This window comes from Setaria viridis, chromosome 2, assembly GCF_005286985.2.
Source record: "Setaria viridis chromosome 2, Setaria_viridis_v4.0, whole genome shotgun sequence".
In the NCBI taxonomy this organism is placed as follows: Eukaryota; Viridiplantae; Streptophyta; class Magnoliopsida; order Poales; family Poaceae; genus Setaria; species Setaria viridis.
Window position 1 is genome coordinate 169,062 of NC_048264.2, and position 19,663 is coordinate 188,724.

At 48.5% G+C, this 19,663-nt stretch overlaps 3 protein-coding genes and 1 long non-coding RNA gene across 7 annotated transcripts; 3 read left to right on the plus strand and 1 right to left on the minus strand.

Annotated features, from left to right (window-relative positions):
• The first annotated feature begins 1,591 nt into the window (after positions 1-1,591).
• On the plus strand, positions 1,592-6,127 carry LOC117842439 (gibberellin 2-beta-dioxygenase 5). Of its 4 annotated transcripts, none has more exons than XM_072291996.1 (3): positions 1,592-1,919; positions 2,760-4,658; positions 4,744-6,127. In XM_072291996.1, exon 3 carries the CDS (start codon positions 4,744-4,746, stop codon positions 5,830-5,832), a length of 1,089 nt encoding a protein of 362 aa, XP_072148097.1. In that variant the 5' UTR covers positions 1,592-1,919; positions 2,760-4,658; the 3' UTR covers positions 5,833-6,127. The 4 variants fall into 4 exon arrangements, with proteins under 4 accessions (XP_072148097.1, XP_072148098.1, XP_034578792.1 ...); XM_072291997.1 differs by having other exon boundaries at positions 4,006-4,658; XM_034722901.2 differs by having other exon boundaries at positions 4,611-4,658.
• Positions 6,128-11,895: 5,768 nt separating this feature from the next.
• LOC117842383 (peroxidase 1) lies at positions 11,896-13,463 on the plus strand. The gene is made up of 2 exons (XM_034722802.2): positions 11,896-12,283; positions 12,351-13,463. The coding sequence occupies exons 1-2, from the start codon at positions 12,062-12,064 to the stop codon at positions 13,122-13,124; spliced, it is 996 nt and encodes a 331-aa protein (XP_034578693.1). The 5' UTR covers positions 11,896-12,061; the 3' UTR covers positions 13,125-13,463.
• A 1,107-nt stretch (positions 13,464-14,570) lies between these two features.
• LOC117845496 (peroxidase 1) lies at positions 14,571-16,368 on the plus strand. Its single transcript, XM_034726555.2, has 2 exons — positions 14,571-15,212; positions 15,307-16,368. The coding sequence occupies exons 1-2, from the start codon at positions 14,967-14,969 to the stop codon at positions 16,078-16,080; spliced, it is 1,020 nt and encodes a 339-aa protein (XP_034582446.1). The 5' UTR covers positions 14,571-14,966; the 3' UTR covers positions 16,081-16,368.
• Positions 16,369-16,775: 407 nt separating this feature from the next.
• On the minus strand, positions 16,776-18,922 carry LOC140221781 (uncharacterized). The gene is made up of 2 exons (XR_011897463.1): positions 18,794-18,922; positions 16,776-18,097 (listed from the first exon to the last, which is right to left on the minus strand). It is a non-coding gene; the product is annotated as an uncharacterized lncRNA (long non-coding RNA).
• Between the last annotated feature and the right edge of the window lie 741 nt (positions 18,923-19,663).

The window sequence follows — 19,663 nt, forward strand, 5'->3', positions numbered from 1 at the left end:
GAAAGGAAACGGAGAGAGTAGTTATTGGAAGGAAGGCATTTGACACTTGAGAGCAATTAGGGCTCGTTAGGCAGGGTTGTGGTTGTTTTGGCTCCGGCGGTAGCTTCTCTAGTTAAATAGCTTTTATTTTAACTTTGGCTAGTCTGGTTGAAAAAACGTTTGGTAAAACAGTTTCTGCTGGTTGTTTAAAATGGATAGAAAGTTGAAATGTTCATAACACCCTTATTTTTTCTTTTTTCTTCTTCTTTTATTTTTCTTTTCCCTTCCCATTCTTTTTTCTCTTTACTTCCCGTTCTCTCTCCTTTATCCGTTCTATGCTCTGCCTTATCACTTCTCCATCGCCTCCACCAACCCCGTCTCCCTACGCTCGCGCTGTTGCGGCAAGGCTCGGGCGGTCGCCTCGCCGGCGCCCCCGCGGCTCCCTCGCATGCATCGCGTCGCCGCGATCCTCTGCTCGCACGGCGCCGTCGCCCACACTGTCGCGGCCCCCTCGCCTGCACGACCGGCATCCCGCGCTCGTCCCGCTCACCTGCGTCGCCGCCGTCCCGCGCTCACCTGCGTCGCCAGCGTCCCGCGCTCGCTTGCACCTCGTCCCACCTCGCCCGCACCGCCGGCACTGTCCAGCCCCGTGCCGGCACCGCCGTCTTCCCCCGCCCCGAGCTCACCCGCGTGCCGTCTTCCTCTACCCTGGCCTCGCCCGCACTGCTCAGGGGCAATCCTGGGACTCCGGTCTCGTGGATGAGGAGGAGCCGCAGGGAGCCGGTTTTTTCGGCTGCCGCGCCATCTCCTCGCTTCTCTCAGATTTCCAAAGCTTCGGGTATGAAGCCGTTTCGTTCGTCGCCCTTTGGTAGGGCTTCTCGAGAAGCCGGTGGTGAAGCCGGTTGAGAAGCTCTAACAAAGGGACCTTATTGGGTAAGCTTGCTCGGTGGTGTGGAAAATCCGGGCGAGGCCAATGGGAGACGAGAAGAATGCATCAGATCGATCTGCACTACGCGTAGCCACTAATCATAATGTATCTGTACGTTGTCTGTGCAGTACGTGGCAGGAGCTGAGCATATATATATATATATATATATATATATATATATATATATATATATATATATATATATATATACATCGGATCGGAGGATGTGACCGGTGGATCTAGGAGGTCTGCTGCTACGGTGACCAACTAATCAATGTCCGGTACGGTGACCCCTCATCTATCGGTTGCCCCAGCCCATAGCGATGGCTGGATGTTGAGAGATTTATGGAAAGGGAACAAGGAACACGATGCGAGGAGGAGAGCCTCATGCTCCCCCTGCAACATACGTGGCCAGGCTCGTAGCTAGCTCCTAGATGCATGGTCCATGGCTGCACGCATGCAGCAGTGTCTCGGCCAAACTGCAGAGATCGATAGATCCATCGATGGACCGATCGATTAGAGGAGGTGCAGGTCTCAACGTTTGCTGGCGAATCTCCAATCGATTAGATGGAGGTGCAGGTCTCAACGTTTGCTGGCGAATCTCCACACATTCGTCGTCCTGCTGTGAACGTACTCATCTCATCTGATAGTTGACACAATGCAAGGAGAGGGAGGGAGGGAGGGAGGGAGGGAGAGAGAAGAGGAGACTCTGGCGTGTCTTCTTCTTCCTTTTGGAGGTCGGGTCAGTGTTTCAGGTCGGACCCAACATAAAATCCCCTCCACCAACCAGTTCCTCCTCATCTCCGTTAGTGTTATCCCTTCGCGCTGGACCCTCAATAATTGCCTCCTCCAGCCACAACCTTATATGTTTGTATATATACATACACTGAGAAACAAGAGCTAGCGAGAGACCAGCAGCCACCAGATCAGCTAAGCAGCACACCAAATAGCTCTAGCTTGTGACTCTATCGATCAGAATACCCCTCAAGATCGCAATTCAATTCGCAACCAGGTTTGACACTAACTTAACATCTCTCGCTCAGTTCTTTCATTTCCCACTGCATGCACCGTACCTGCTTTTATTTCTTCCATCTACGATCGACTTGCAATCTTTTCTGCATTTTTTTCAACCAATATGGATATCCCCTTCCATCACCACCATGCAGGTAATGGAAATTTATAATCTTAGAATTAGAATTAGATAAAACATGACAGAAAGGATTAAAGAAGGAGCTAAGATTACAAATCGTCCTGGAGATACACCAAAACCTCACATCTGAGGTGTGAGGTTACATACAGGTGTTTGTGGCGGCCGTAGTCTTTTCTTTTTTCTTCCTTTCGTCCAGTGCATCCTTAATTGTCTTTGTGCGCTAAATAAATAGTAGCAACTTCCATCAGTCATCAGTAGACGGTTAGTGCAATAGATTTGTTATAACAACAGCTGTTTTATACAATTGCTCACCCTTTGGTCATGCATAAACTCTTTGATTCATAAATGACCTGTTTTTCGTTTCAAAAAAAATAAATGACCTGTTTTCACAAACCTATCTGTAGTTCCTCCAGAAACGCTAGCTCACTGTTTTAATCTTCACAACTCCTCAAATCTTGGATTTGCATAAAAAATGTCTTTCTACATGTATCTTGGAGTACTCTTCTTCTTCATGCATCATGGTTCATCCAATAGTCGTGTCTATACCAATCATGCATCATCACCATATGATTTGAACAAGATGAGAGAAAAGCACAGCAAGAAGATATACATGAGCGTGAGACAGGAGTAATTCAGGATAAACTGCATGTGTTGTTATTTACTGATAATGATCAGGTCAGTGACAGACGTCCAGATGTGTAGGTAGCAGCCCAGAGAGAGGACAAACAAATGCAGCCACAACGTACAACTGAAACGTCAGTATGCATGCACATGCTGCACACAAAAAGCTGAGGCAGCATAATCTATACATTTGCCACGTGCAGATTTACATATGGTTATCTTATGCCAAGTCCGATCCATCTTTATTGGTGTAGTTTATTTTTACTGCATATAGTTAATTTTCTACCATGTCAAAAGGGAGTTAGGATCCAAGAATCACATGTATCCTAGTGGTCTAGTTATGATTATACTGAGCCCCATGCATCCTATACAAATATTCGTTCCAGTTCAAAAACGCGCGTCATTTTGCACACTTTAAGAACATTTATGTTTTTTGAAAGACCACTTTCAGAACATTTAATATCAATATCTTCTTGATGCTATAATTCCATTGGGTTTGTATAACACAGTCTTTGTAAGAAACTGTTACGTGCAATCTGTTCTTTTTTGTGAACTTTTTTCTGGAACACTAACAGATAGTAATAATACCATTTCATATTTTTGACAAAAAGGTGAGATGTATCAAGATTTACGGCTACTACCATCTTCCATATATGAATTCATGTTTGCAGCCATGGTTATGTTTGAGTCTCGTTCTGGGAATTTTCTAGCTTTTGTGGATTGCAACTGTTTGCGTTGTTATAGAACTACTGTGAAAGGTCCTAGGAAAACTGGAGATCCAACTAATTGGTTTCTTGAGCTGTAATGTCTATTGGTAAACTAATGAAGTTGTTGATTAAATATTTTTGGCTATTTGGTTAGCGTATAGTAGTTGTCCATCTCTGTTGTTTCCAAGACTTGGTTTTATATCTTTTTTTCTTGACAAAGTAATTAGCGAAAGTTTGTACTCTCTCAAAAGAAGTATTGAAATTACAGCTTCGAAGATGTTAACAAGTGTTATTAAAACTACTTTCATATACCCTAGTATGACATAAAAATGATTATTTTCTTAATCGACCCCCCTATAATCTGAGGACTGAGGAGGAAATTAAATTAACAAATGTTTTTTGAAACCATATACAATATATGCTTGGTCTTGATATCACTAAGAGTATATTAGGACATAATTCTTTTTTCTACCACTAGAGTTGGCGAACATTTTGAATGACATAGCCTAATAAACAAACAGTACAATATATAGCTGCGTCATCTTAGTTGTGCAAGAAATAAAACTATATTAGACATTCGAGTGAAACGGATATGGTTTTCTTTCTTTTTTTGAACGCAGGAGCTCTGCCTTTCAATTAATAAGAAAAGAGTTTAAAGAACAGAAGCAAACGGCACTCGTCCGCTGCAGCTGCACAGGAGTGCCCCGACACACGCCTGGAGCGTTATACAAAAATATGGTTTTCTTTCTGAATTACCTGTTTAACCACTTTGACTATATTGTGGTTTAGCCATGTAGTAGTACATGGCTAAACCATGCACGATGAATACAATTTGCGTGTTGATTAACTTTGACAACGTCTTGTCTCATCCCTGGGGTCAGCGCTAGCCGAGATGTGAACAAATATAGTCAGCAACGACGAAGACAAAATGAATGAGCGTAGGTTCTGAGAATGTTCTCGCGTTTCGTTGCTGTCTGTTTCTTTCTTGTTGCTATGCGCATTGGACGTGTTTATTTATGAATTGTATTGTAATTCCAACCATGCATGGCAGTGACGTAGTATACGCTGACAAAATTGCTAGCTTGCAAGGTAAGGCATCGTCTCTCCATCTCAGTTCGCCGCATTTTGATCGAATTTTTTTAGTGATATATGCATGCATGGTTTAGAATTTGGAATTGTAATCTGAATCGTTTCTTTGACATGTACGTGCATCGTCTTTGACAAGACCGTCCCCTTCCTTCCAGACAACAGATGAACATACACTACTTACAGAGTAATTTGATTGATTATATTGTAAGTTGAGGCACGATCAAACTACTAACTAACATCCTACATATATATGCATGCACTGATTGCAGATGCAGGAGGCCTCTGCTATCTTGTCGACAGCAATGGACGATGAGTCCAACCCGCCATTGATGACCACGTACAAGCATCTCTTGGATACCCACCCGCACCGCCGGCTGGATGCCGTCGACGATCACAACAGCGGGTGCGTCCTCCCGGTGATCGACCTGGGCAGCCTGCAGCACGCACCAGAGCAGTGCCGGGCGGCCATCGTGCGCGCGGCGTCGGAGTGGGGCTTCTTCCAGGTGACCAACCACGGTGTGCCGCAGCCGCTGCTGGACGAGCTGCACGACGCGCAGGTCGCCGTGTTCCGGCGGCCATTCGAGCGCAAGCTGCGCGAGCCGCTGCTCGACTTCTCGCCGGAGAGCTACCGCTGGGGCACGCCGACGGCCACGTGCCTGGAGCAGCTGTCGTGGTCGGAGGCCTACCACATCCCCATGATCACGCCGGCCGCCGCCGCCGCCGCCGGTGATGACGACAGGACCAGGCTAGTGATCGAGGAGGTGTCCACGGCGATGTCCAAGCTGGCGCTGCAGCTGGCGGGGATCCTCGTCGCAGACCTTCGCGGCGACGAGGAGAAAGACATGGTGGCGCGGTGCACGCGCAACACGTGCTTCCTGCGGCTGAACCGGTACCCGGCGTGCGGCGCGGCGACCGGCGCCTTCGGGCTGTGCCCGCACACCGACAGCGACTTCCTCACCATCCTGCACCAGGACGCCGTCGGCGGCCTGCAGCTCCTCAAGGCCGGCCGCTGGGTCGCCGTCAAGCCCAACCCCGGCGCGCTCATCGTCAACGTCGGCGACCTCCTGCAGGCATGGAGCAACGACCGCTATCGGAGCGTCGAGCACCGGGTCATGGCCAGCGCCGCGAGCGAGAGGTTCTCCGTCGCCTTCTTCCTCTGCCCCGCCTACGACACGCTCATCCGCCCGCGCAGCACCACCTCTTGCTCCGGCGGCGGCGCTTCTCCTCCTCGATACAGGAGCTTCACCTTCGGCGAGTACCGGAACCAGATCAAGGAAGACGTCAGGCTCACGGGCCGAAAGATCGGCCTGCAACGCTTCCGACTGCATCAGCAGCTCCAAGGTGGCGGCCCATTGTAACATTCGATCTGCAAAAGGCCAATACTACAATCTTGGCCCATAACCAAAGAAATATTTTTTATAGATAAGGAGAGAGGAAGGGAAAAGAGAGAGAGCTGACATAACCATAAGTAGTATTGGCCCAGCAGCCTAACTGAGCCTCTAAAAATATATTGGTAGATGCTATATTTGTTTGGGGAAATTATTCTCACCAACAGTATACTATGTGTATACACGCTCTTGTACATAAGAATGTATATATGGTTGAAATAGCTAATGTGGCTAATAGTAATACTAGTCGCCAGTGTTTAACGCATGATTTGGTATATCTTGGTTAGTTGAATGGGGTTTTGTAGAGCTGCATCATAAATGGAGCAGGCACATCCAAGGGTGTTTTAAACTCCATCTATTATCTGGGTGCATGCAGATACCCTAGAAAGAAGGCTGCTTGGTTGGTTACCTAGTAGTATGCACTGACCCTGTATCTGCTGGTGCATTAACTCTATAAAGATGTATGGTTTCTTTTTTATAATGGATGGCAAGAGATTTGCTGATTTTTTATTAGAAGAGAAGATTAAAAGCCACCAAAAAGATAAATGAGACACAACTATGGGGCACAAAAACACCCCACACGATTACTACCAACTTGAACAAAAGAGAGGAAACAAAAACTAGGTAAACGAACAGACTAAACATAAAACTTCTAAAACGGAGGAGGGTGCGGATCCCAATGCTTGGGTTGCCAAATGGTATTGTTGAATCTCTTCTCCGATGAGGAAAGCCACTCCGTCCACTATTTTATTTTCTTGGTTGAATGTTCTATTACACTCCTTCCATATGTTCCCTCAAAAGTAATATAACGAGACCATCAATTTTTTTTGTCGATCGTAACTCAGCATCTTTTCCACCATCTACATATGGAGTTCGTGGAATTTCCCCCGGTAGGTGCTAAACCAACTGACTAGTCTCGACCATGCTACAGTGATGTATGTACAATCTTTACACAAGTGTTTAGACATCTTGGATTCTGTATTGCAGAGTTTAAGCACGGGGTTGTGGGTGTCGGTATTTTATACCCGGCAACCTACTAAGGGGTATCCCGAGGTAGTAGATTGGTTGGTGGGGATCGCCGGACCTAGAACTCAAAGGTAAAATAGAAGACACAAGACACAAATTTATACAGGTTCGAGCCGTCAGAGTAGCGTAATACCCTACGTCCTGTTTGAGGTGTTGTATATTGCGCTCTACGCTTGGGTGTTGTTTGGTGTTGAGGATTTGATCCTCTGTTTGGTTCTGTCGATCTAGGTACCTCTGCCCTCTTTTATATACTCCAGGGGGTGGGATTACTAGTCGGTTATAAGGAGTAGTCGATTATAAGATATGAGTCCTAGTAGGATTATAAGGTATGAGTCCTAGTAGAATTATAAGGGAATCCTAGTAGAAGTCCGTTTTCTTCCTTCCTTGCGGGTACTAGGGATCTATCCCTGACAGTGGAGCTATCCTATTTTTCTAAGTTGTTTGCCGTTAAGATTTTCCAACAAAGGAGGATACAAGCAAAAATAAATTCTACATTTTGGTTCCATCATTGCTTTTCCATATTGGGTGATTGACTGTCTCTTTGTCTACCCAAAGAATTGTATGGTTTCTGGATACAGAGACTTTTCCGTTGAGCCTGACATGCGAGGGCGGTGTGGGATGCACTGCATCAACCTAGCCAGGATGGCCAATGAAGCTCATTTTGAGCATATCCACGGCCCACGGGCCAGGCTAAAGGCAGAGTTTTGAATCCTCGCATGTAGTTTGCATCCGCTCAGCAGTCAACCAATCATATATAGACTTCATTCTCAGGTTATACGGGTCTAGTCAGCTAGGATGGGGGAGATCCAGTCAACCAAACAGTCCAATTGGCTTACAGACAGAGACAGGAGCAGAGCTAGAAACTCAATTGAATTTTTTTAGTGGAAAGTGAAAAGACACAATAAATTTGAATGAAAACGTGTGTACAATAATTACTAACTAAAAATCTATCACAACCTAATAAAGATAAGGTATATCTATACGTAGTATTGTGTTAGAATAATTAACAAATGGGAGAGAAAGTACAAGGTATTAACTATGGGTCCTAAATTTTATTATTAATTTCAAATTATTAGCAGCACAGGTTGATGCAAGCATAATAATGGTCGTTAAACTTGTAAAGAAAAAGTGTGATCTAGGCCCGTGATTATTAACTCTATTAAACTGCATTTGAATCGCCAAACTTGTTACGCTCCCCAACTCAATATCTCAATCTCCCTGGCTAGTGAACATATACTTTGGGACGTTGCACGGCAATATGTGGTGCTTGCATTGGTATGCAGCGAACATGACACCGTGGACAATGCTAGTATGGCTGGCTTTGCATGGTGTACTGTGGCTTGAATTTTGGCTGCTGGATCGATCCATGACTGCTGGGAGTAATGCAGTGTTTGCCCGTGCATTAGTGTTTCAAAATAAAGCACGCATGCATGATGGGTTGTGACTTCGCAAGGAAAGGACCCTGGAGTGGACCATGGGCATAGTTGAACAGGACGGCCTTCACTGCATCAGCAACTTTTTGTAGCTAACTACTCCTTTAATTTATTCTGTTGTGAATAATTCACCACGCACAGTTATTACACACTATTTGTTCTTGAAAATTCCTCGTTTCAAAGACAATGATCCAGTGGTTTGTTGAACAAGGCGCATGCATGATTGGTAACGAGGCCGGCCATGGGCCAGTCAGTCTCTTCTTTACAGGTAATAATCATGGCATCAAAAAGTACATAGATGTGCTGTCTCCTTCACATGGATCGGAGCTAGCAGTTGTTACGGTTGACAATGGATCAAACTAACAGCAAGTTGGGATGATTCACATGCATCCGATTAACTCTGACAGTTTGCAGGCGTGGCCGTGTGGGTTCTAGCTGTATAGTCCATGGACTAAACTGTTCATGACTAAACTTTAGTCCCACTTTTATTTACTTTCATAGACTAAAGTGGACTAAAATCTATTAATGCAGTTGAACAAAGATCGTTTTACCCCTGCTACCCACCGCTCGGTACCCTTCCTCCCGGCCTCCCCTCCCCGTCACCATTCTGGTAGCTTTCTTTGCAGCAGCTTGTGGCCATTTTGGACAAGTGCTTGGTCTAATAGCTACCTGCTCGAAGAGGACGCGCTCTTCTCCGGCCTCTCCTTCCTGAGCTTGCACTTCCAACCATCCTGCTTCACCGTTACCCCGAGCAACATTCTACAAGGTATACTTCCTTTTCTTTTTCCATTCTGGAATTCAGATTCATATGCAAGATGAGATGTCTTCCGGACTTGTAGCACTGAGCTTCTCCTTCGTTAGGACGCAGATGAGCTCGACGCCATCTTTAACGATGACGTGCTAAAGCATTGGGACGAGATGGAGCAAGCTGACAGCAAGGTAGAGGGTGGCAACGGCGGCAGGGGTCGGGCGGGAGGTCGGCGGCGGGCGGGCGCGGGGCTTGGGCGCCGCGGCAAGGGCGGCGGCAGTGGGAGGCATGGTGGCCGGCCCCGCCCAGGCCTTCCTCCTCCTGGATCTGCAGCGGCAGGAGCGGGCTAGTTGGAGACGCCGCGGCAGAGGTCCTCCGGCTCGCCGGCGCCGTTGGGGTCGGGGTTCAAGGTGGGGCCGTTCACGCGCTGCTTCCCGCGCTCGTCTGGAGGCGACGGCGGCGGGCGGGTGAGCGGCGGTGGTCGGGCGGGAGGGAGGCTTGCGGAGGGGGCCGGGCGAGAAGGAGCAATTAATGAGGAGCAGGGGTATCCTGAGCACCCTTTAGTCCACTTTAGTCCAATTTTGTGGATTAGAGGACTAAAGGCTTTAGTCCAACTTTAGTCCACCTGTTTAGGTATTTAGGGACTAAAAAGTGCAAATTTTAGTCCAAACTTTAGTCCACCATAGGAACCAAACACCCTCTTACTTCTACTTCTACCCAGAAGAGGTGGTTAACACAGCTACTGATTCATTAGTTTCTTTCCGCAAAAGAATTGAAGCAGAAACGACTGGCATATGGGTGACTTGCAGTGGCACTCACTCCTGGGTCGGCGTGCTCGTTAGTTACGTTGCCTGAATTCGTGGAACTGCATGGATCCTGTGGCCAACCACAACCAGCATCCTTTCACTTGAGCAACCAACTGTGGTAAAAGCGACCAGGTACCTGCTGCCTGCTGTGCGTGTGCCGGCCGGCCATATAGTACTGCTGTATAGTAGCTAGCATAGCATGTAGTAGATGTCCGTCATCATAGGCATGCAGTATGTTTAATTTGTTGCCTTGGAAGCAACTTAACAGAAGAAGCGAGATGGATATATTTCATTTTTCTAGTTTCTTTCTTTTGCATTATTAATAATAATAATCTTATAGAGGATCGTCCGTGCAGGAAAGGAACAGGGTGCCGTCCGCCGGGCAGGTGGCCGGTTTCCTTTCAAGCTACGGCCGCAGCAACCACCCCTGTCCCTGTGGCCTGGCCTGGCCGCAGGAAACGAACAGCAGTCGTCTCTTCTCGTCCTCACACCGATGATCCTCTCATTGCAACGCAGGCACGCAACGCAATCACCAAACGAGAAGCCTTGTGATCTCGCATTGTATTTCCAGTCAGTATGAATGGTATAATGCATGCCTGGCCCAGCCCTCTCCAACAACAAATAATATACAGTAGTAGCCAATTGCGATATTGTTATTTGTGACGAAGACGTCTCAAGCAAAGCAAAGCAAGATCTGAACAACTGCTGCCGTGATCCGGACGAGTGTGGACTATATATGCAGCACTTTTAGCAGAAAGCAGTAAGTAAGAAGCGTTTAATTAATGAATTTGTTTGTTGCGCATGATGCTTGTTTCTTCAGTACTGTTGCATTGCAGCTATATATAAAGTTATTTCAAGATGGATGGATGGATGCATCATATTTAATCCAAATTGGACTTAACCCTGGCTCACTCTATCGATCGATGGATCACTGGCCTGGAGTAGAATGCAAGCATAAACCGCAGTGCAGCTGCTGTTGCTCTCTGACTGCAACAGCAATTCAATGAGCTACATACAAGACAATTCATTAATAAAACTAGCTCCTTCAGTTGTTCAGATGCATGCAATGCATGGTTCACTGTAAACACACCTTAATTAGCAGCCTGGTCTGGCTGTAAAGTAGTACTAATTGTTTTCAGCATGCAGCCAGTGACTGCCACGGTTAGTCGCCAATCATGCAGCAACTGAACTGATTGATTGGAAGGAGCCAGTAGTAGCTAGCGTGCATGTATGCGGCACAGCTAGCTCAAGCAGTAGTTAGTTACCTGGGACCAATAATCCACCACCATTAGCCTTTGTTCCCTCCTCAAACCAACACATCACATGCATGCTACCTCCAGCTTCTATTATATGCTTGTTGCCTGGATTGGATGGGTATATTATATTTTTCCTACTACGTACGTACCCAATCTCACTCTGGAGCTTGCAGTTGAGATGATGAAAAAAGCTCCAACAGATTCTAATTTAGCACACGCGAGTACAGCGATGAATCCGCGTATACGACTCCAGGAGTACTCCATCCTTTTCAAAATGTAGGTCATTTTAACTTTTTAGAGTTCGTAGATATTATTATGCATCCAGTGTATGTCTAGGTGCATAATAATATCTATAAACTAAAACGATCTACAATTAATTTGGAACGGAAGGAGCAGTAGCCAGGTAGGTACAATGTGCAACCGCAAAAACTAATAAGGCCACGCATTATACTAGTGTGACAGTGCAACAAGAAGCAGGCAGCTGCAACATGCATGCTTGCTTGCTAGCAGCAAAAGCAATGTCAGCATGTGTGCGTACGTTCATGCACGACAAGTTAAAGGGGGTTGGGACTATTTGCACTGCACCCTTTCCCTGAATTAATGGGAAAGCGATGCCAGCTTAATCAATTAATTAATTGGTTGGGGCAGCATGACTGACACTAAGCAGGAGTAATTAATTCATATCATCGGAGCTTAACCGCATGCACAACCACACAGCTGCAATATAATTGGTGGTCTAGCTAGCATAATCCCGGTTCAGTTGGGTGGCAGTGGCACGGGCAATATTGCTAATGCTGCAATGCAAGTGTACGTAGAAGCTATATAAGCAGTGACCGCCCCCATACTGGCCTCCCACAACCACTAGTCCATCCAACAATCCACCTGGCTCTAGCAGCCCAACAGCACAAGGACATCCATCCATCCCATTCCATGGCGTCGATGGCGGCGATGGTCACCATGGGCGTCGCTGCTCTCTTCCTCTCGGCGGCTGCCTCCAGCGCCATGGCTGCTGGGCTGCAGATGGACTTCTACAGCAGCACGTGCCCGCGCGTGGAGGAGATCGTCAAGGACGAGATGGTGGAGATCCTCAGGGCGGCGCCGACGCTCGCCGGGCCGCTGCTCCGCCTCCACTTCCACGACTGCTTCGTCAGGGTACGTGCTGCGTTGCTGCGTATGCATTTGCGTTGCAAGTTACTGAATGCATCGTGCATGGGGACAGGGTTGCGACGGTTCCGTCCTGCTGGACTCGACGCCGGCCAACACGGCGGAGAAGGACGCGACGCCCAACCTGACCCTCCGCGGCTTCGGCTCCGTGCAGCGTGTCAAGGACCGTCTCGAGCAGGCGTGCCCCGGCACCGTCTCCTGCGCCGACATCCTCGCCCTCATGGCCCGCGACGCCGTCGTCCTGGCCAGGGGCCCCTCCTGGCCCGTCGCCCTCGGCCGCCGCGACGGCCGCGTCTCCATCGCCAACGAGACCAACCAGCTCCCCCCGCCCACCGCCAACTTCACCCGCCTCGTCCAGATGTTCGCCGCCAAGGGCCTCGGCGTCAAGGACCTCGTCGTCCTCTCCGGCGGCCACACCCTCGGCACCGCCCACTGCAACCTCTTCAGCGACCGCCTCTACAACTTCACCGGCGCCAACAACCTCGCGGACGTCGACCCCGCCCTCGACGCCACGTACCTCGCCCGCCTCCGCTCCAGGTGCCAGAGCCTCGCCGACAACACCACCCTCAATGAGATGGACCCCGGCAGCTTCCTCAGCTTCGACGCCAGCTACTACCGCCTCGTCGCCAAGCGCCGGGGGCTCTTCCACTCCGACGCCGCGCTGCTCAGCGACCCCGCCACCAGGGCGTACGTCCAGCGCCAGGCCACCGGACTCTTCGCGGACGAGTTCTTCCGTGACTTCGCCGACTCCATGGTCAAGATGTCCACCGTCGACGTGCTCACCGGAGCGCAGGGAGAGATCAGGAAGAAATGCTACCTCGTCAACTAACTGATCATCCATCCATAATCTGATGCTTTTGCTGCTGATGCTTTCGTTTCATCTGCATTCGGTTGATCATTCAATTATATTATTCGTTGATTACCCTGCTGCACGTGTGAAGTTCCAAGTTCTTTTGCTTGACTACTACTCCATCCGGCCTTCACATGCATACACTGCCTACATATGTAATGGATGTACGTAACTGATGTATACGTAGACTGAGTGCATTTCAGTTTCTTGGATTTTTTTTTTTCCTTCCTTTTGTGGATCAAATCCATGGTGATGATGATGTAATATAATAACGACAGTCAAGATATATAATAAACACAATATATGATATATTCACAATTACTGTCTACTGAATACTGATGATCTGATGTCCTCATTATGCATCGGATTGGTTGAGCGAGTGGACAGATAGACAGATTAGTACCTCCTGGCTTGGCTTGATGGCGTACGTGACGCGTTGTTGCTCAATCTTTACATTGCAGCAATGCACAAGATACCGATTGCCTCTACTTGCAAGCCACTACTCCACTCCGTTTTTGGTAGCAATGCTCCCTTTGATACCTCAACCAACAAAAATGTGATTTCTTTTGGATTAAGAAGTCGTTCGGATTCCCTTTTTCTGTTTTGATAAAAAAAACAGAGGAAATTTTTGTTGCACACGTACGCCTTATAGGTAGGGGGAGGCTTTCTTATGAACAAAAAAGGTCCAAAAATCATAGCTGTACTTGCAAACTTGAAGAATTTCTCTTTCAGCTTGGTGGTGGTGGTTAGCGGAACGTGTGGGCTTTTCGGCCCATAATCAAGGACAGATCTGGGCCCAGTACTAGCTAAGTTAGTCATCTGCTGGGCCGGTCTTATTTTCAGAATCTTGTGCTTTGAGCCTGCTGCTCCAGAACAGGGGATATCTGCCATCCCACTCATTCTTTCCAATAGGAAAACACATTCTACAACACAGTCAACAAGTGAAACAAATTACAAGGAAAAAGGCAACATCCGACATTAAAATGAACTATTTTCATAATATCGATTAGTTCACTCCATTTGGGTCCTAATAATTCTGTGTGCAACAAAGCTTCATTCCATCATTTACTAATTCCAAATTTAAGAAATAGTAGACCAGATTAGTACACGGCTTTAAACAATTACTGTGAATACGCCGTGGTGGTTTCCTCTTCGAACAGCAGGACACCAAGCAAGGCCATGCAACATCTACTCCTGCCTAGGTTACATTTCACTTGCCAGATCACGTCATTAAGTTGAATTGAGACCCAATATTAATTCTTGTAGCCTAGCTAGCCTAGCTAGCAGGATTGATTACTGTGAATACGCGTTAAGCTTGCGTTGCGATGGCAGCGTCGTGCTGTCAGTCAGACTTGAGAGAGGAGAAGGTTATTATAGTAATGATGAAGCTAGCTAATGAGCAGGGAGCGGGCAACGCAACTGATAATGAAGGCCCGCGGCCAGATAGTCAAACTAATCCCAGCCAGAGCAGAATCACCGGCCACCGCTGAGGCCCGCCGGCGATGCCGAGATTCTTCTTCATCAATACTACTATAATCTTGGTAGATGACGATGCTACTAAGCTGTAGCAAAGTCAACCGACCCGTGTGCGAGAATCGAAGCTGCATCATCTCATATACACTGTATGTATTGAATTGGATATACATATCATCGGTCCCCTAGCTTGGATCACTTAAAACTGATCGATGAACTGGCATGCAACAGAGTATGGCACCGCAGTATAGTATACATAGGAGCAGTGGGCACCCATCTCGCTGCCCGTTGTAGCGCAGCTAGCACAGTAGCACCACTACCCATCCACTTGCACTAGCAGCTAGCCAGATGGCCGCGGCGGCGACCATCAGGACGCGCTCGCTCGCCGGCGGCGTTGTGCCGGTGGCACTACTGCTACTCGTCTTGTGTACCGGATCATCATCAGCTGCAGGGCAGCTCGATGTGGGCTACTACAACAAGACGTGCCCGGCGGCGGAGGAGATCGTGCGCAACGAGACGGCGGCGGCCGTCACGGCGTCGCCGGACCTCGCCGCCGCGCTGCTCAGGCTGCACTACCACGACTGCTTCGTCCAGGTACCTACCTAGCTGCAGATATTTCACATTACATACATCTTCATCTTGTTACAAACTGCAACAACTCATATTCATAATCCATCCATTATTCCAGGGCTGCGACGCGTCGGTGCTGCTCGACTCGACGCCCAACAACACGGCGGAGCGGGACGCCAAGCCCAACGGCAGCCTCCGCGGCTTCGACGTCGTGGCCCGCGTCAAGGACCGGCTCGAGCAGGCGTGCCCGGGCACCGTCTCCTGCGCCGACATCCTGGCCCTCATGGCCCGCGACGCCGTCTCCCTGGCGAAGGGCCCCTCGTGGCCCGTCGCCCTGGGCCGCCGCGACGGCCGCATCTCGAGCGCCGGCAGCTGCGGCGAGCTTCCCCCGCTGCACGGCGACGTGGGCCTCATGGTCCAGGCCTTCGCCGCCAAGGGCCTCGACCTCAAGGACCTCGTCGTGCTCTCCGGCGCGCACACGCTCGGCAAGGCGCACTGCTCCTCCTACGCCGACCGCCTTTACGCCTCCGCCGGATGCAGCACCCCGGACCCGGCCCTCGACGCCCGCTACGCCGACAGGCTGCGGATGCGGTGCACCAGCCCCTACGCCGACGACAACAGCACCACCACCACGGAGCTCGACCCCGGGAGCTCCGACACCTTCGACACCAGCTACTACCGCCACGTCGCCCGCCGCCGCGGCCTGCTCCGCTCCGACGCATCACTCCTCGACCACCGCTTCACCAGGGCCTACGTGCTCCAGGCCGCCTCAGGCAGGTACGACGGACACTTCTACCACGACTTCGCCGTCTCCATGGCCAAGATGGCCGCCATCGGCGTGCTCACCGGAGACCAGGGAGAGATCAGGAGAAAGTGCAACGTCGTCAACTGACATGGATTGGATTGGATTGGATTACTAGCTACTTCAGTGTTAATTAGTTGTTACAGCCTGCCCTATATATCTTGTGTTTAATCGTAGGAGTAGCTAATATATAGCTAGCTACCATCTCGAAATGTCATCGATCGATCCGCATGCATGCTGAGTGATGATGGACTACTTTGTACTAAAAAAAAAACTAGCTAGCTAGGATATATACATTTCATTTCATTTTATTTCATTCTTCTCTGCTTCTTGCATACTCTTATGGGGCTATACATCAGATCACATATTATTGCTTTATTGGCCATGATGCATTCACTACCTGGTAATTTTTTTCAGTACTGTTTGATTGCATTTCAAGTAACGTACTACAGCTGTTGGCTCGGCGTTGCTTGATACCGACAAGACCGTGTCCCGCACGTTCTAGCTAGGAAACAGGATCTCCTGTTTTGTTTTTTTATAAAATCTTCCTTTCTTCAAGGTTACACTTTCTCACTTGCAAAACCTAGCAGTGTGGTTGCCCACAGATCTAGTTATTTTTTTGAAGGGTTCACAAAGATCTAGTGCAATGGTGTGTCTACACCAGCAGTAATCTCCTGTACTCAAGGCTAAGTGGGCTGAAATAATCCGATATACTAATGGGTACAAAATGCAGCCTTTTTGCTGTAGTACAAGAGGCCCAAATGAGGCAGGCTTATCACACCCAGTTTTAAGGACAAAACCAAGTGCATTGAATATACATATGCGTTAGGATCAAATTATACACATATACGACATAAGTGAAATAATAAAGACAGTGCCATAACAAAATAAAGAGAGTATTAACCATGATTACATGACCGAAAGTCTCAAATAAACCACAAAGTCTAATTATTACGCAGCGGAACTCCAAAAGTAGCGACGACTCCACAGGCAGCTGACTGAAGAAACGCACGTCTAGAACTCCTTGAAGTCTTGTAGGAACTCCTCGAGATCCACTTGGTCTGAACAACGGTTTTGCAAGGGTGAGTACACTTATGGTTGGTACTCAACAAGTCGTGAGGAACAGTATAGTGTAAGGCTAACCAAGGAATGGCTATGGTTTAATCAGCATCAGCTTTTAAATTAGTTGGTAAAATTTTATTAGCATTAGCTAAATGTAAGTTCATACCACCCACAATTAAGCAGAAACATAAATAAGGTATAACAACATAACCATGAATAAATGATAGCAATTTAAGTCCATCTTTCGATAATCTTATCATGTGAGGGTCCAGGCAGCTCTTAACCGTGAGCACGACTGATCGATCAGTTTTACACTCTGCAGAGGTCGCACATCTTTACCCACAAGTCGCGTAAAAGTTCAAAAGAACTTTGGACCCAACCATGCGGTGTTTGCAAGGCACCGTACCACACTTCCGAGGTGTGATTGCGTAGGGACGCTACGAGGCCTTTACAAAGATTCGCTAGCAAGTGGTAACCCGCTAAGGTTTCAGGTCGAAGCAGAGCATAACCCTCCCTAGCGGGTACCGTGTCTTAGCTAAGCCCACTACCCAAGAGGACCGGTGATATACCCCATCAACGCCTCCCCTCTTGCCCTTTTGGTAAGATTACCCGGACTAGAGTTTCTAATTAATTAGCCAAGACCAGAGCCATGATAGTCCTTGTGGTTGCATTGTTTTCCTAAGTGGTCGCTCCATGTTCCAATTAGCATTGTGATCTTGTATTAGTGAAAGGTATAGCATAAATAAAACAAGATTAATGTTGATTCATATTTAAACCACCATAACCACGTTGAGCAAAGCATGAGCTACCCAGCATAAAAGTAAACCCGGTTGTTCAAGGTACGTGGTATAAAACTAGGAAAACCTTAATTGGGACCATCATGATTATAATATGAAGTGCATAGCAAAATTGTATTGAACAGGAAAGTAAAGGTGTAATGGGATTTAAAGGTGGGATCAAGGGCACGACTTGCCTTCTTGCACTTGCTCCTGTTGCTAGTACTCTTCAGATGCTTGCTCCTTGTACCCCTCGAATTGCTGTCCTTCTACACGCGTCACGCGAGCACATACAAGTAAATTAAAGCATAAACTGAGAAAACAGTACACCGATCAATATAAATAGAAGAAAACAAGCTTACAAAACTTTTCTATGCGTCGAAACGAACGAGAACATAAAGAATGTTAAAAACAGAACTAGGACGCAAAAGATACACACAAAACAAACTAGGGTCGGCGAGAAAACTAAGCTTCCAGGCAAGAAACCGAGGACCTAAGCCAAGCTAGATGGCGGGTTCTAATATGCAGAAACTCAGGGGCCTAAGCGAAAGAAAACGGACTTAAACGGGAGGATCTTTGAACTGCGGTGGACTGAGGAGCAAATACGGAAAAGCCCTGGGCCTTTTTCGCAAAAACGGCGCGGTTGACTGGGATGCGGCCGGTTTGACTTGGTCTGGGCCGTTGGATCTCGATCGAGCGGCTGGCGACGCGAGGCGGCGGCGAACGGCGGCGCACGGCGGCGACCCGCCGGAGGCGCTCGAAAAGGAGCCTCCGGGCGCGGTTTTGGACGCGGACTCGACCAGGGGATAGAGGAGGAAACAGAGGGGCGGTTTAGGGCGTCGCCTAGGCGGTTCTTGCGGCGGAGGCAGCGCGCGAAGCGCGGCTCGGCGGCGGCGCTCCGACGAGCTCGTCCGGGCGAAGGCGCCTACGGGGTCGCACGGGGACTTTACGGTCGGGTTCCCCACCTCCTCGAGGTGCTCCGGGCGAAGCTCGTGGCGACGGGAGGCAATGGCGGAGAAGATCGACGGTGCACGGGCGGCGGCGCAAAGAAGAGCTTGGCGGCGGCGCGCTGGGGACGGAGGCTAGGGTTTGGCGGTTGGGGGCAGAAGGTGGCGGCGCCTTTTATGCGGGCCTCGGCGTGCGGCTCGAAACAGGGATGGAGCAAGGGGCGCGGCCGCGGCTCGGACTCGAACCGGAGTCCCGGTCGGATGCGGCGCCTGTGCGCGCGCGAGAGAGGAAGGAGATGACGCGCGGGCCCCACGGCGCAGCGAGAGAGAGAGGGAAACGGTGCGGGAGCTGGTGCGGTGCGGAGCGCAGAGCTGGGCCGGTGTGGAGCTGAAGCAAGGGCACGGACAGAACAAAGCAACGCCTGAACTGAAACACGTCTGAAACCGGACAGAAAACTTGACTGAAACTTGCCAGAAACACATCTACTGACCCAAAACGATCCAACAGCTAAAACCAAAGCCCAAAACTGAAACCAAGCAAACAAAATGAACATAATGCAGCAGCGTGGATGCACAAATAAATTTCTATATTTCATTAATTTATTTAGAAAATGCTTAAATGCCTAGAAAAAATTGCAAAACGACCTTATATGCCCTAAACAAGCAAAATTGTTTCTAGCAAATTTTACTATATTGCAAATTTTGAAATTTTGGGTGTTACAAGGCTCCAGTGATTTAAGCCCGGGATTGGTCCAATAGTGCAACATCAGCTTTCCATTCTTCCCCCTCAAAGAAGTAAAGAGACTCCAGGAGCATGCATGAGGCCAGATATACAATGGAAAGAGAGAGATTGTGAATTTGTGTATGTATGTGTATCTTTTGACATGT